We start from the raw sequence: 13,048 nt of genomic DNA, 5'->3' as shown, positions 1-13,048 counted from the left end.
ACTTTTTTGAGATCGAATTTCGAGCAATACAAACGCATTAAGTGACGTGTAATTCCTTTATGTTGCCGAACTTGGAACTGTGGCTTCAATTTCCACCAATCATATTCAAGTATAATTGCTGGATTAAACTTGATTGGTTTAAATTTAGCATAACTTGACATTTGACAGAATCAATGTATAGTGTGTAATTTGTCCGGTGTGTGTGTATTTCAATTGAAAGCTTTAGAGATTAGTGTATTTTCAAAACTGCAATATGTTCAAAAAGTAAGTAAATTTACATTGTTTTGTTCAACATCATATTGACTGCTCTCATTACAGAAATTGCGATATTTTTTTATTTTAGGTTATATACCCTGAAAGATGTGTCAATTGGTTGGATTATTGACGTAATGTTCTTTTGTCCAATCAGATTGCTTTCTTTTATACTCGTAGAGATGTCCTACTTAGTACAAATAAGGTGACAGGAAATAACTAAAATACGTTTTTGCTACTCATGAGAGACAAATAGACGACCGTTTAATCACATGCTTCTCATAGGTACCCGTCGTTGGGTATTAAACGTTCCTTCGTTGTCCTGTACTTTATAGCGTTTTCTTTTGAACTCTTTATTATTTTGTATTTTTTTACTTTTACCATTTTTTATCTAATATACCTACAAGTTTGATACATAAGTGCACAACCCTAATCAGTTGACAAAATGCCAGTTGCCGTGGATGAAATGGAACGCAAGAGTGAGACAAATAGATTTGGAAAATGGTGAATGGACGGCGGATGCCCGTCAGTCCGTTTTTAGCAGCTGTTTTAATTGACCGTTCAGTGCATTAATACGTAACCTTTGTCTTGCAATAATCAACTAAAAATTCTAGTGACATCAATTCATCCATAAATCTAACACTGCGCGTTTGTAAAAGTGGAGGTATAAGAACAAAAGATATTGCGTGCGTCGTGTCTTGCCGTGACGTAACTGGATTTCTATTTTCCGTGAATAACTGTTCATGCACCGCTACGGTGGTGCGTAGATGATTGGTGTCTGCTCGAGTGTAGTTTGACGGCCACCATCATGTGGGAAGTGGACTCCGACACGGGGTCGCACAGTGTGTCATCGGATGGACTGCGTCGACGGCAAGGATGGGACCCCGACGGAGAGAGCCTGGCTTCTCAGATGGACGAGCTGGACGAGGTGCTCGCCGAGGAGGAGGAGGGCTGCCCGCTGCCCTCCACGCCAGAAGATCAGCATCTCCTAGATGCAGAGATGGCTGAAGTCCTCAAAGCAGGAGTGCTTTCAGACGAGATCGATCTTGGAGCTCTCGCCCACAATGCCGCGGAACAAGCTGAGGAATTCGTCCGCAAAGTGTGGGAAGCCTCATGGAATGTATGTCACTTCAGACATCTGCCCCGCTGGCTGCAGGATAATGACTACCTACACAAGGGCCACAGACCACCTCTGCCTTCGTTCAGCGCGTGTTTCGCTTCAATTTTCCGAATTCATACTGAAACAGGCAACATCTGGACCCATTTGCTTGGCTGCGTAGCATTTATTGGAGTAGCTATCTACTTCCTGTCCCGCCCCTCAATAGAGATACAAATGCAGGAGAAAATGATCTTTGGTGTATTCTTTGTGGGCGCAATTGTGTGTCTTGGTTTTTCATTTGCTTATCACACCCTATACTGCCACTCGGAGATGGTTGGAAAGCTATTTTCTAAGCTGGATTACTGTGGAATTGCTCTGCTCATCATGGGCTCATTTGTTCCATGGTTGTATTACAGTTTCTACTGCCACTACCGGCCGAAAATCATTTATTTATCAGTAGTGGTTGTCTTAGGAATATTGTCTATAATAGTGTCCCTTTGGGACAGATTTTCGGAGCCTCGACTACGACCTCTTCGAGCGGGAGTGTTCATGGGTTTCGGGCTGTCAGGCATTGTACCTGCCATCCATTATGGTGTCACAGAAGGTTGGTTCAGTCAAGTAAGTAAGGCTTCACTAGGCTGGTTAGTTCTGATGGGTTTGTTGTACATTTTGGGTGCTATGTTCTATGCTCTGAGGGTCCCTGAAAGATGGTTCCCAGGAAAGTGTGACATCTGGTTCCAGTCTCATCAAATTTTCCATGTGCTTGTGATTGTAGCAGCTTTCGTGCACTATCACGGCATCAGTGAACTGGCCTCATACCGAGTCACAGTTGGAGAATGCAGTATGCCTCCCTCATCAATCGCATTCTAGCCCCTCCCTGAACCAAATGTGATAGTAGACCATAGATAAATTTAAGTAGATATGAACATTCAATAGCTTCATTGTATATTTTTTAAATCTTTTAATTTTAACATGTTTTTATAAAGTAAATTACCAGTTTGGTTATAATTGCATACACCTATCTAATTAAAACAAAACCTAATGAGGCTGATAAGGATAACAATCTTTGGAGGAATTAAGTTAATGATAATGGGCTACATCTATTGGGTATTTTTTGGGGAATATATTTTGTTTTGTTATAATTTACTTAACTTAGGATGATAGACTGTAAGGTAGGTCCATTTTGTTGGTTTCTTACACAATATTGCACTGTAATCTTGCACATTATTTTAAAATTCCCTTTCTAGTACACATAGATAGATAACACCTTTTCTATGCAAGTTTTACATCAATTTTTACTTTTACAATACTTACGAGCTTATTTTTTGGTATATTGTATGTACTTAAATTATTTTTGCCTACACTCCTTGCACTAATGTTAAGACCAATGTTAGGAAAGTTAGAGTTTAGGCTGGACCACAAATTTTCCTGGATTCCATAGTTCTTCCAAGTTCCAACATTTGTCTTTATTGTTCTTCCGCAAGGCTTCGTCGACTGCATGTGTTGGAATCATTGTGCAAGATAGGTTTCATGCTCTAGTAAGCTACAGCACGTCATCATTTCTAGTTGCCATGTACATTAATCAAAGAACTATTTGTATCTTCATAATATTCCAATTGTATTGCTGAATCTCAGTGTTGTTTTTGAAGGTTATTCTTTATTTTTTTATTAATATTACAGTAAAGCCATGGTCTAATGGATGATAGGCTCTTCAAGTGACACTAGTTTCTGTACAACATTCCATCAGATATTCCTGTTTATTTAGCTATGTTATTTATTTTTCGAATCATTCATTGTATCATTTAACTAGTTCTGTGGTCTGCATTAGATGTTAAAATATGAATTAATTGAAAGTATATTCTAAATTGTTGTAAGTGTTCATATGTGTAAAGATTTTATGAGAAAGAAAATGTAAAAAAAAAGATTTGTGATGTATATTTCAAAGCTGAGCTCTATCTTGAAAAGTACATTGTAATATTAAAGTCGTAAAGTTGGAAATCCAAATTGCTTTATTTTTGTGTTTATGTGGGGAAAAAAATATTATTTTAATTTGTGAGTTTTTGTGAATATATTTTCTTAAAATCTCATAAAATTATTGTATAGACTGCGTCTTAATATAGAAAAGTAATTGTAGTGATGTTCTGCTTTGTCGATTGTAAAGAGTGGTGTTTAAAAGATACCAATATATATTTCTAATCCCAACATTGGCATATCAACGTGTCTAACAACGAGAGACAATATTTTTCAAATGTTTTGGTGCAAGTTTAATTTATAATATTTTTTATTATCAGTATTAATCTGGCAATCGAAAAAGCACTGCGAGATTATGTTTCTTTTCTATTTTAACTTTATTGGCCGTTTTGTGAAATAAAATTATATTTAAGATTAATGTAAATGGTGTAACCAATGATACGAGTAGGAATGTTCTAAGAATGGGCACAAAAGTGGTATAATTTTAGTTCACGTGGCCTGTACAGCGTGACTGTCAAGGTTAGGGCAATAGCAACAACATACTTGTAATGCTTAGAAATATCTGCTTTCACTATTCTTTGGGAAAAAATTGTTAAGTGTTTTCTTTTTGACGGGATAACATTAAGATTATGCAATAAAAACATTAAAAACCACCTATATTCTTTTGTTTTCCAAATTTTGCTTCGAGTCCCTGAATTTACGTCGTTGTACTTTACAGCTTTATGCATTTCGTAATCGGATTAGGATTGGCCTAGGATATATCTTATTATTCGTGCTCTTTCAATCTCTCTCCTACTGTATCTCTAGTAATTAGCTATTAATTACTTAATGGAGAGCTAGCAGATATAGACTTAAGTTTCATTTTAATTCTCCGCCATATTGTAACTCCTATCAGAATATAACGGAAAAAATACTATTATTTTATTCGTGTTCTTCTAAACAAAACATTTCATCAACTTACACTTAAACATAACACTTTAAACAGAGACAGATGATGTTACAAAATAACAGATCAATACCACCCATACATCTTAAATTCACGCCTATAATTCCCTATTAGAGTTGGCAGAACCACAAAATTACCACCAATAAGTAGCTTCCGAAGATAGATAAAGATCCAATTCTACACTTCTACTGTTAGTGGTCATGTTAGGCTGCTCTATTTTCCACATTTAGACTCTTAAGGTCCATTATGCTATCGTTATGTAGGTAAGCCAACCTTACAGACTCCTAACAGAAACTCGGAAGCCTCCTGGGGTTTTCACAGGCTTCGGGGAGCGACCCCGTTTGAGGATTCGGTTGTGCTCGTTGTGCTATTATTCCCGTGCATTCCAAGATTACAATTGGGGACAGTGTCTTCTGTATCCACACAGCCCCTATAAAGTGGACTGTATGTTCAGCACAACCCCTATAAAGTGTACTCGTGATGTTGCCCACTAATTAACGGATTTAGTGGTCATAATCGCCGGCGTGGTCGACGATTTCCCTCATTCAGCGCTTATCGCTATCTTTCAAATATTTTTCCTCTCAGACGACGCCCTGAGCCGAGGTTCGCGCCCAACTGGGCATCCTCAGGCCTGTTGTCTTAAACGTTGTACCGGGTGAGAGCCTTCAGCGCTCCCCATTTGTCCGGCCAAGTAGTTAATGCCATCTGCGGCAAATCTACAATAAGTCAAAAAAAAAGTGGTCATAACATTAGCTCAGGACTATATCCCAATTGGAGGTACAAGTAGATAAATTAGTCCCCACACCTCACTGAGCTTTCTGTTAGACCAACATGATAGATTGTGAGCCGTACCGCCGTCTATAACGGTCATACGAGAAAGATACTCCAGTATAGCCCCATTGGTTCGGACCGTTAACCGATGACAATTTAATTGGTTACATTTAGATCGATGCGATGTAGAGCTTAGGTACCTTGTCACCAACTCATCAATCACAAAAGCATCGCGTGTTAATGTAAGAATAGTCTAGAGAATAAGAAGAACGCAGGAATTATATGAAGAAAGAAGTAGCTAGGTAACCTAGGTATGTCCGTCGCCATCCAGCGACTATTGTGTTTATGACATAAGCTCACGATGTATCCCAATTGGGATAGTCAGAGATACATCCATCGCAAAATGAACGAAGTACGAGTACCCACACCTCACCCGAGCCTTCTGTTAGACCAACGTGATAGGTAGTGAGCCGTATCGCCGTCTATAAAGGCCGACCCAACTCTGTTAGTAAAAACTGCACCTCATCATGTGATTATGACGACGTAGAAAATTCCATTATAATGTTATTCCATTTACATTTTAGAAGATAAGTATTATGGGAACAATATTCTTGTTTTATAAAACAAACATTCAACTTGGCATTGTCACTTAACAGAATGCATTCTGACATAATTCACTCGGAATAGCCGATCGATCTGATATCACCTTGCCCTTGAATTCTACTGGGTGTGTTGAGTTGTGACCAGTAATTTGTTTAGATAACTTAGCCTTGTGAAAACCACGTAGGTAGTGTACTTAAGTTGACCCGCTACGCGTAAAGTTTAGTTTTATTCCAAGCGCCTTTTTGAAAAATAATTTGAGGATGTGTTTTTGTTAACAAATTCTCGCAATAGACAAGCTAGTTTCAATCAAGGTAAACATTTGTGGGTTGTGAGGTGGAGTACCAACCTCATCAACCCTGGTGTCAGGGTTACTATTGAGCCGCCAATGGCCCCTGACATGGCTCATGTAACGACTACTTACTTAGGTACATCAGTAAGTAGTAACCGGGACCAACGGCTTAACGTGCCTTCCGAACCACGGATCATCTTACTTTCGGACAATCAGGTGATCAGCCTGAATGTCCTAACCAAACTAGGGATCACAAAATATTTTTTTGTGTTATGTCCCCACCGAGAATCGAACCCAGGACCTCCGGATCGTGAGCCCAACGCTCAACCACGGGACCACGGAGGTCGTGTAAATAAATTAATCGAATGAAAGTGAGGTTTTGTTGAAGAAAATCACAACAGAATGTATTTTTTCAATAAGGCGCTTGAAAATAATTTAAACCTAACGCGTAGGTACCTAGGTACGCTAAAACTAGCGCGGGTCAACTTAGGCACACTGGGCAATTAACAAGTTTGTATAATTATCCAGCATAATTAAGTTGGTCTGACCCGCGCGGGTTTTTACCGTACGCCCAAAGCAGCCGAATGCACTCTTTCGGATTTTTTCTTAGTATTAAGTAAGGTTAGTTGATTATGGGGAAGTCTGTGCCCTGTGGGACGTATACAGCTGTTTATAGTATATAGTATGTAATGTTTACTTTCGTCCACAAGAAACAACAAGGTTGACGAATTTCCGTCGGTCGTGGCGATGAAATTCGCGTTATACCATAAACTACGCTGCTAGATTACCTACATAATGACTAGGTTACATAAAAGGCCTGTGAATTCTGAGATAGACACACCTAAAAAGTTGTTACAGTCAATTTTGGAGTTTAGGTGTAAAACCAACCAATGTACAGTATAATGTACCCACTTTAGGACTCTGTCGCACTAACATATTTGACATTTAGTGAGACTTACAGTTCAATTTGTCAAAAAAGTTAATGTGACATGGTACCATAGTGTATACATATTAATGCTCGTGACCGTAAGTTACCAACGTATTCTAACAAGACTTTTAACTACTGTAAAGCCATTTCAAGCAAAGGTCGCGCACGATGTGACCCTGTCACGTTTTAGTAAGAAGATGTATAGGTATTTATTTGTATTATTGTCTAAACCAGCTGTTATCCCTTTACTCTGTTGTCTGCTTACCTTACATAACATACCTATACGGCCTACTATTGGGCATAATGCCTTCCGTCATTCCAGTGGCGGCCCTAACAAAATACTTACAGGGTGTTAGTAACATCGTAACGAAAACTTTGAGGGATGATTCAGGCCATGATTCTGAGTTTTTCATCGCAATAGAAAATAATAAAAAAAAACAATGAATTTTGCGACGGAAAATTCCACTTTATATTAATTCAGCAGAATCATGGTCTGAATCATCCCCATGAGTATTCGTTACGATGTCACTAACATCCTGTATTTAGATGGTACGAAACCTAAAGGTGGCGCCCCTCAGCGTCTTAAAATACAATTTTTTTCTTTGGTAAGATAAAATTGCGATTTTGCAACTTGTGCTAGACGTTAAATATAATTTATACTAGGCACCTCATCGGCGTCTGTATCAGATTTATTGGGTTCTAGCCTGGGGCGCTCTTGTTGGCAATAGTTATCAGCCTCGTGCTAGTCGCTATGTGAAACGGATCATTACGCGGCCCAGAAACTTCCATGATGTCCAGGGCGGGTGTGCCTAACCCAGTTGCTCCCCTCTAGATACGGGATTGCTGGCCAGTGTGGATAAGTCTTGTTGATTTTGCCAACCCCCATTACAGTCACACACCTCTCACCGCGCCTTAGGGCCGCCACTCTCATTCAACCAGAGGTGAACGGAGCATCTTTCTTGCTTACATTACCCGTGAAACTTATTCCTCACCAGTAAGGTAAGGATTTAGGTTAACGGATTTTAGAAGATAAATATTTAACTAGCGACCCGCCCCGGCTTCGCTCGGGTGCATGGCTGAAAAAAAATATGAAATTATTTACTACATCACATTAAAAACCTCAAATATAACAGTTGTTATATTTCTCTCTCCACTATTTAATCGATGTTATTATACATATAAACCTTCCTCTTGAATCACTCTATCTATTAAAAAAAATCTCATCAAAATCCGTTGCGTAGTTTCAAAGATTTAAGCGTACATAGGGATATAGGGACAGAAAAAGCGACTTTGTTTTATACTATGTAGTGATTAATACATAATACACGCAGAATAGGTGTTTATCTGTAAAATTACTATAATCTTTTAAAATAGCACAGCACCTGATCCATCATTACTACACGCCTACTTAGTACTTGTTACAAAATGACTTTTGAGTTTTTTTTAATAACAAAAGCCGATAAAGATAAACGGCGAGAAAGATAAGAAACGTTATGTCTCGTAATAACAACACATCGTTACAATGTGGATCGAACACGTTTTCATATTTAAAGAGATAAAGAAACGTCTTGCGCAGGAGTTGGCAGCGCGTGGCGGCCATCATGCCACGTGATATAATACTAAGTAACGAAATGTGTATCATTATCAGTATTTTATTATGAGAAATGTAGCTGTTTTCGTGTTCTTGTCGTTTATAAATTGATCTTTCTGCATGATTGAGGACCGAACTCGTATAATGACAATATAACTCATATAAGCTCACGACTAAATCCCAATGGGGTAGTCAGAGGTACATCTATCGTAAGATGCTCTAAGTAGCCACATCGAGTTTTCTGTTCCACCAACGTGGTAGGATGTGATTTTGGTATTAATAGGCCATATTAAATTACGCTATTCATTGAGCATGATGCGTTGCGAAGGTATATTAGTCTCTGCATACCCCAATGGGAAACAGGCGTGAGTTTATGTGTTAGCCATTTGTTTTCAGGTTCGTTTTGAAATAATTGAATGTTGAACTAAAAAAATCTTAATCCTACTGCGTGGTAAAATGTTTATTAATATTTACAAGGTATTATTCATAGGTATTTACGTGCATACGCTTTTTATTTCCTTATTAATTATCCTATTGTTACCTTCAGTTGATATACAACGGGAAAATAGGTAATGTAGTTTACTCTAATGATATTTTTTCTAACATTTGATTTGTCTTAGAACTTCGTAACTTCGTATTCGTATTAAAAATTGCAAATTGTCTTTTGAATTCCGGCTATATATAATATATTATATATATCTATATTATATAAATAAAATACTTTATTTAAGCATAATGGACACAAGATACAGAAATAAGGCACAATAGGCGGCCTTATTGCTCATGCAGCAATTTCTTCCAGGCAAACTTTGGGTACAGGAACATTTTGTACAAATATAAAAGTACTAGCGTGTTAGTGCATTCTAAGTTCTAACATAAAAAATAAAAGAACTACCTATATGCGATACGTACGTTAAACTATAATATAAGTACATTTGTAAATATATATACATGAAAATAATAATACAAATAAATAAAATATATCCAATATTTAATATTATATTGTGTTAGTTCTTTAAGTAAAGTTTCATATTTATACAAGTACGACAAAGTAGATAGATAATAAATATTTATAAATATTTATCATTGTCAGTTTACCCCTATGTGCGTGATGTTTTCTAAGTGAAACGAATTCTGTAATCAATGCGATGCAACGGTTGACTTTCTACTTTAAGAAATGTGAGTTTTAATTCAACGCATCAGTGTTCAAGAAAATACATTACCTATTTGAGGCTCGCTACACACAGAGATGGCATACCTACACCACTGCTCGACGTGCTTCTCTACCGACCCCGCCGGCGGCGTAGTCAACGATTTCCCTCTTTCGGCGCTTATCGCTATAGACCCCCTAGCCCCCATCATCATCATCAGCCGTATGACGCCCACTGCTGGGCATAGGCCTCCCCCAAGGATCTCCACGACGATCGGTCCTGCGCTGCCCGCATCCAGCGGCTTCCCGCGACCTTCACCAGATCGTCGGTCCACCTTGTAGCGGGCCTACCCACTGAGCGTCGTCCGACACGTGGTCGCCACTCCAGAACCTTTCCGCCCCATCGGCCATCGGTTCTCCTCGCTATGTGTCCTGCCCACTGCCACTTCAGCTTTGCAATTCTCCGAGCTATGTCGGTGACTTTAGTTCTCCTGCGGATCTCCTCATTTCTGATTCGATCGAGCAGGAAAATACCGAGCATAGCTCTCTCCATTGCCCGCTGAGCGACACCGAGCCTCCTCACGAGACCCATAGTAAGCGGCCTAGCCCCCTAAGGTCCATTAATTCTTTCAAATGTTAATCCTCTCAGAGCCCTGAGCCGAGGTTCGCGCCCAACTGGGCACTCTCAGGCCTGTTGTCTTTAGTTTTGTACCGGGTGAGAGCCCTCAACGCTCCCCATCTGTCCGGCCAAGTAGTTAATGCCATTTGCGGCAAATCTACAGTAAATCACGTCATAAAATAACTGCTGGGGAGTAAAACATGAAATGCTTACATCTGCATGTTATCATCCTGACTATTTGGGGATTATGTCATTTCTAATAGGCTAATTTCCAACTAGTCAAATCAGTTGCTTTTTACTAAACGTCCAAACACGAATTTACTAAGGAAATCGTATGAAAGCACACTGTGACGTTATAGAAAAATGTGATAATGTCGGACGTATTATTACGTTTTTCTTGGATAAAATTCATAAATAAGTTAAATAGAAAAAATAAATTGTTTTTCGTTAATTTTAAGAAATGACCCGTGATCTTAGGACCAATTAGGCGTGTGTGAGTTATACCTATCTGTGATTGATTAGGTTTACTCAGGCATAGACGAAGATGACGGATGATTGTACTTCTGCGACAAAACTAAGATTTTTCCTCATTTTTGTTGCGCATATCGTTGTTATTATAGAAACGAACCAATGCTACAACACAAGCAATGAAGCCATAAAAATAATCGATATGAGCATTAGACGCTGAATTTTCACGTTATCGCAAACAAAGGTTACTTATTACATGGTCGTGCGCACAATAAGCTGTTATCTTATTGCTAGTTACCTAGATTCTGAACAGACGGGAATGTCTTAACCTAACTAGGAATTCCCACCTCAATTCGAATCAGGAATTTCCGGATCGTGAATCCAACGCTCAACCACTATACCACGGAAGCCGTTGAAAAACTCTTAAAGGTTCTCAAGTTTCATTTTTGCCAGCCCTATTAATAACACTGTGCTATTGCCATTTCGAAATAACGGACGAACAATTAACCTTTTAATACGCTACTGCGCGTATGCACAGCGAACCATGTAACTGTTCGTTCCACTTATTATTCCCGTATGCAATGCTTATTAGAAAATTACGTGCTATTTATTGGATGGTAATGGTCGTAACAGCCTCCGCGGTCTAGTGGTTAGAGCGTTAGGCTCACGATCTGGAGGTCCGGGTTCGATTCCCGATGGGAACATTGTCGAAATCACTTTGTGAGACTGTCCTTTGTTTGGTAAGGACTTTTCAGGCTTGTCCGAAAAAGTAAGATGATTCCGTGCTTCGGAGGGCGTGTTAAGCCGTTGGTCCCGGCTATTAGCCGTAAAAAAACACCTCCACCAACCCGCAGTGGAGCAGCGTGGTGGAGTATGCTCCATACCCCCTCCGGTTGATTGAGGGGAGGCCTGTGCCCAGCAGTGGGACGTATATACGTAGGCTGTTTATGTTATGTAATGGTCTTATAATGTACGTAATTAATCGTTTCTTCTATTCAATAAATAAATAAATAAATAAATAAATATTGGAAGTGAATAGAAACGTACAATGCGATTAGCTATTTATCTTCCCGGGAAGGTCGTAAAAACCGACAAAAGGATTGTGTCTTTTTTTTTAGCATGATGGAGTCATATACATTATACATGAGTGGCAAAAATTCGACTCATGTTTTGTTACCTGGCATTTGGAAAAAATCTCTTCTCTACGCAAATGATTATTCGTCATATTGTGTTCTTAAATTTTCTGGGCATCATCAGCCCATTAACGTCCCCACTGCTGGGGCACGGGCCTTCCCTATGGATGGATAGGGAGATCGGGCCTTAAACCATCACGCGGGCCCAGTGCGGATTGATTGTTATTAACCACTGCTAATGCGGCCGGGACCAACGGCTTAACGTGCCTTCCGAAGCACGGAGGAGCTCGAGATGAAAACTTTTTTTTTGTTTGTGGTCACCCATCCTATTACCGGCCTTTGCGAAAGTTGCTTAACTTCAACTATCGCAGACCGAGCGCGTTTACCGCTGCGCCACCGAGCTCCTCAATTTTCTGGTATTCATATCCAATGAATACCTTACCCTTACCAATACATTATAGCATGTAATCATTTTGGTAGACAGTTATAAAAATGACTTTAGTCCACGATACGGCTCACCACCTATAGATAATGTTGGTCTAACACAAAGATCGGTGATGCGTGCTTATACAGTTCGTATTGCGATGGATAGGTATACCTTTGGCTAACTCAATGAGAGACTTTCCAGACGTACGTTCCTCAAAATAAATGTAGATGGCGCTGTACATATTTTCCTTCGTTTAACCTCATAATTTCAATTCCTAATAATAATAATATTTTTTTTATTTATAATATTTATTTAATTTTTTATAATATTTATAATTTCTTTTAATTTAATTTTTTTTGGGTGACCACAAAAAAAAAATCATCTCGAGCTCCTCCGTGCTTCGGAAGGCACGTTAAGCCGTTGGTCCCGGCTGCATTAGCAGTCGTTACATAACCATCAATCCCCGTGCTCCAGCAGTGGGGACGTTAATGGGCTGATGATGAACCTTATAATATCAGTGATAACAGACATAATAGACCTCTTTTATCTTTATTTTTGGGTATAAATGATGACCCTTATTTTACACCCAGGCATAACACATCTTCTATAAAGAGAAGCAAGCAAGGATCTAAATAAAGAGAAGCAATATAGGCAGCAACATAATTATATGCATAATCTGATCCAAATATCAAGCAAAATATTTTTATAATATGCTTCTGCCATTACATTGTCTTTTTAAATAATTACTTATGTGAGGAAATAGGTAATTATTACGTTACAGTTGATGAGGAGCTCGGTGGC

The 13,048-nt window shown here is 38.9% G+C and overlaps 2 protein-coding genes across 2 annotated transcripts in view; both read left to right on the top strand.

Annotated features, from left to right (window-relative positions):
- Nucleotides 1-124: 124 nt before the first annotated feature.
- LOC126375727 (malignant T-cell-amplified sequence 1 homolog) overlaps nucleotides 125-13,048 on the top strand; it is a 39,090-nt gene continuing 26,166 nt past the window's right edge. The window contains exon 1 of the mRNA XM_050022825.1: nucleotides 125-264. Within this exon, the coding sequence (XP_049878782.1) occupies nucleotides 254-264 (11 nt within the window). The 5' untranslated portion in view covers nucleotides 125-253. The remainder of the gene's footprint in view (nucleotides 265-13,048) is intronic.
- LOC126375694 (adiponectin receptor protein) lies at nucleotides 721-3,975 on the top strand. Its single transcript, XM_050022788.1, has one exon. It carries the CDS (start codon nucleotides 1,061-1,063, stop codon nucleotides 2,219-2,221), a length of 1,161 nt encoding a protein of 386 aa, XP_049878745.1. The 5' UTR covers nucleotides 721-1,060; the 3' UTR covers nucleotides 2,222-3,975.

The sequence above is a fragment of the Pectinophora gossypiella genome, chromosome 19 (genome assembly GCF_024362695.1).
Source record: "Pectinophora gossypiella chromosome 19, ilPecGoss1.1, whole genome shotgun sequence".
NCBI classification, from domain to species: Eukaryota; Metazoa; Arthropoda; class Insecta; order Lepidoptera; family Gelechiidae; genus Pectinophora; species Pectinophora gossypiella.
The sequence above is the reverse complement of the archived record's forward strand: the minus strand, read 5'-3'. Positions and strand labels throughout refer to the sequence as shown.

Excerpts from the sequence above, each read along its gene's own strand:
- LOC126375694 (XM_050022788.1), top strand. The coding sequence starts at position 1,061 with ATGTGGGAAGTGGACTCCGACACGGGGTCGCACAGTGTGTCATCGGAT.